The 1,682-nt window shown below is 44.5% G+C and overlaps 1 protein-coding gene across 1 annotated transcript; it reads left to right on the forward strand.

Annotated features, from left to right (window-relative positions):
* Window positions 1–6: 6 nt before the first annotated feature.
* Window positions 7–1,667, forward strand: LOC116380739 (nebulette-like; the record flags this gene model as incomplete). Its single annotated transcript, XM_031842616.1, has 6 exons — window positions 7–108; window positions 698–808; window positions 1,020–1,127; window positions 1,208–1,309; window positions 1,394–1,504; window positions 1,587–1,667. Coding segments are annotated over exons 1-6 (573 nt in total), but the record flags the coding sequence as incomplete, so codon positions are not given.
* Between the last annotated feature and the right edge of the window lie 15 nt (window positions 1,668–1,682).

Raw genomic sequence — 1,682 nt, forward strand, 5'->3', positions numbered from 1 at the left:
AAGTACAAGGAGAGCGGGAAGAAGCAGAGGTCCAGCTCCCTCTACTCCATGCTGCCCGGTACCTCAGAGACCAGTTTCGCCAGAGAAGTGACGGACATGCAGAGCGAGGTACGCTCCTCTGATCCACCACGGTTTAATAGAACGTCAACGACAGCGACACAAAGTCACCCGGAAGTAAATGTGTCTTTTTGAGTTTATAGAAGACAATTATAGAGGAAGATCTTAAGTATGAAGCACGACCTTTTATTATTAAGACACTATAATACTTTTAAACCTAAACGTATTCGTTTGGATGAAGCCTGAGACTGAAACCAAACGAACTTCAGGAGCTAAATCCGGTTTGAAACACTCAGAGACGCTCAGAGGTCCAGAGCAGGAAGCTGCTTCATCACATCACATGTTTTCTATCATGAGTCATCACAGGCGGGATTATCACTAGAAAAGCATCAAAGAGCTTTTCTGTGTTGCTGCTTTTCATTTGCATTTCAACGACGACGTCACTAATGAGGCCAAAGAAAGACCATGAAGTATACTCACACGATGAAACACAACCAAGAGAAATGAATAAAGAGACGATGTTTAAACGAATAAAACAGGTTGATTGTTGATATTGTTTGATTCGTCTGAGCAGCAGGTTGTTCTTCCTGTTATTACATTGAAGCGTCTTTAACTCTTTATGTTGTCTTTTGGTTTACAGACAAACTACAAAGCGGACGGGATGAAGAGCCTCTCACAGAGCGTCTACTCTCAGCTCCCACACACCGCCGACACTCAGTTCGCCAAAACAGTTTCAGAGCTTCAGAGCGAGGTGACGAATCGACGTACTTTCATACGGCACATTGTTATTTCTACATCTGAAAAACACAAAACAAATATGTTTCCCTTTAAATGTAACTGACAGTACAGGTTTGTGTTTTATGGGAACGTCAGTTTAAAAGGAACTTAAATCATAACTTGTCTGAAGTTTCTCTTTTCGTTTTGAGCTGAACGTGTCTGTTGTTGTTGTTGACGTGTTTCAGATGAAGTACAAACGGAGGACGAAGGACGCATCCAGCTCTCTGTACTCCACTCTGCCTCAGACTCTGGAGACGCTTCACGCCAAAGAGGCGTCTGAGCTGCAGAGTCAGGTAACAGACCTGCAGCCACACACGCGCATCGATCATATAATATGATAATCATTACACTACTGTCTCCTGTTTGTGTTCAGCTGAAGTACAAGAAGAAAAGTAGTTCCCCGGTTCTGTTCCAGCGGCTGCCTGAGACCTTAGAGACGGCCCACGCTAAGGAAGTCTCTGAGCTCCTCAGCGAGGTGACAACAGGACGACGTTCACGCTCCACAACTCCGGCTTTAATAAAGGAAACGGCTGCAGCATGAAGTTTGTTTTGTTTGCAGGTGAAGTATAAAGAGGAGGGTAAGAAGGAGATGAGCATCAACCTGTACTCTCTGCTGCCGGAGACCATCGACACCCAACACGCTAAAGAGGCGTCGAACCTGCAGAGTGAGGTATTCAGACGACTCTCTTCTCTGTTTCTAACATTATATATATTAATAATTAGAAATAGTAGATAACGTGGATCTCCTGCAGGTGAAGTATAAAGAAGATGTGAAGCAGCAGATCCAGAGCAGTTTGTACCATCAGCTCCCAGAGACCACCGAGACACAGCTGGCCAAACATCTGTCT

Source organism: Anarrhichthys ocellatus, unplaced genomic scaffold (assembly GCF_004355925.1).
Source record: "Anarrhichthys ocellatus isolate YVR2014 unplaced genomic scaffold, GSC_Weel_1.0 scaffold8599, whole genome shotgun sequence".
NCBI classification, from domain to species: domain Eukaryota; kingdom Metazoa; phylum Chordata; class Actinopteri; order Perciformes; family Anarhichadidae; genus Anarrhichthys; species Anarrhichthys ocellatus.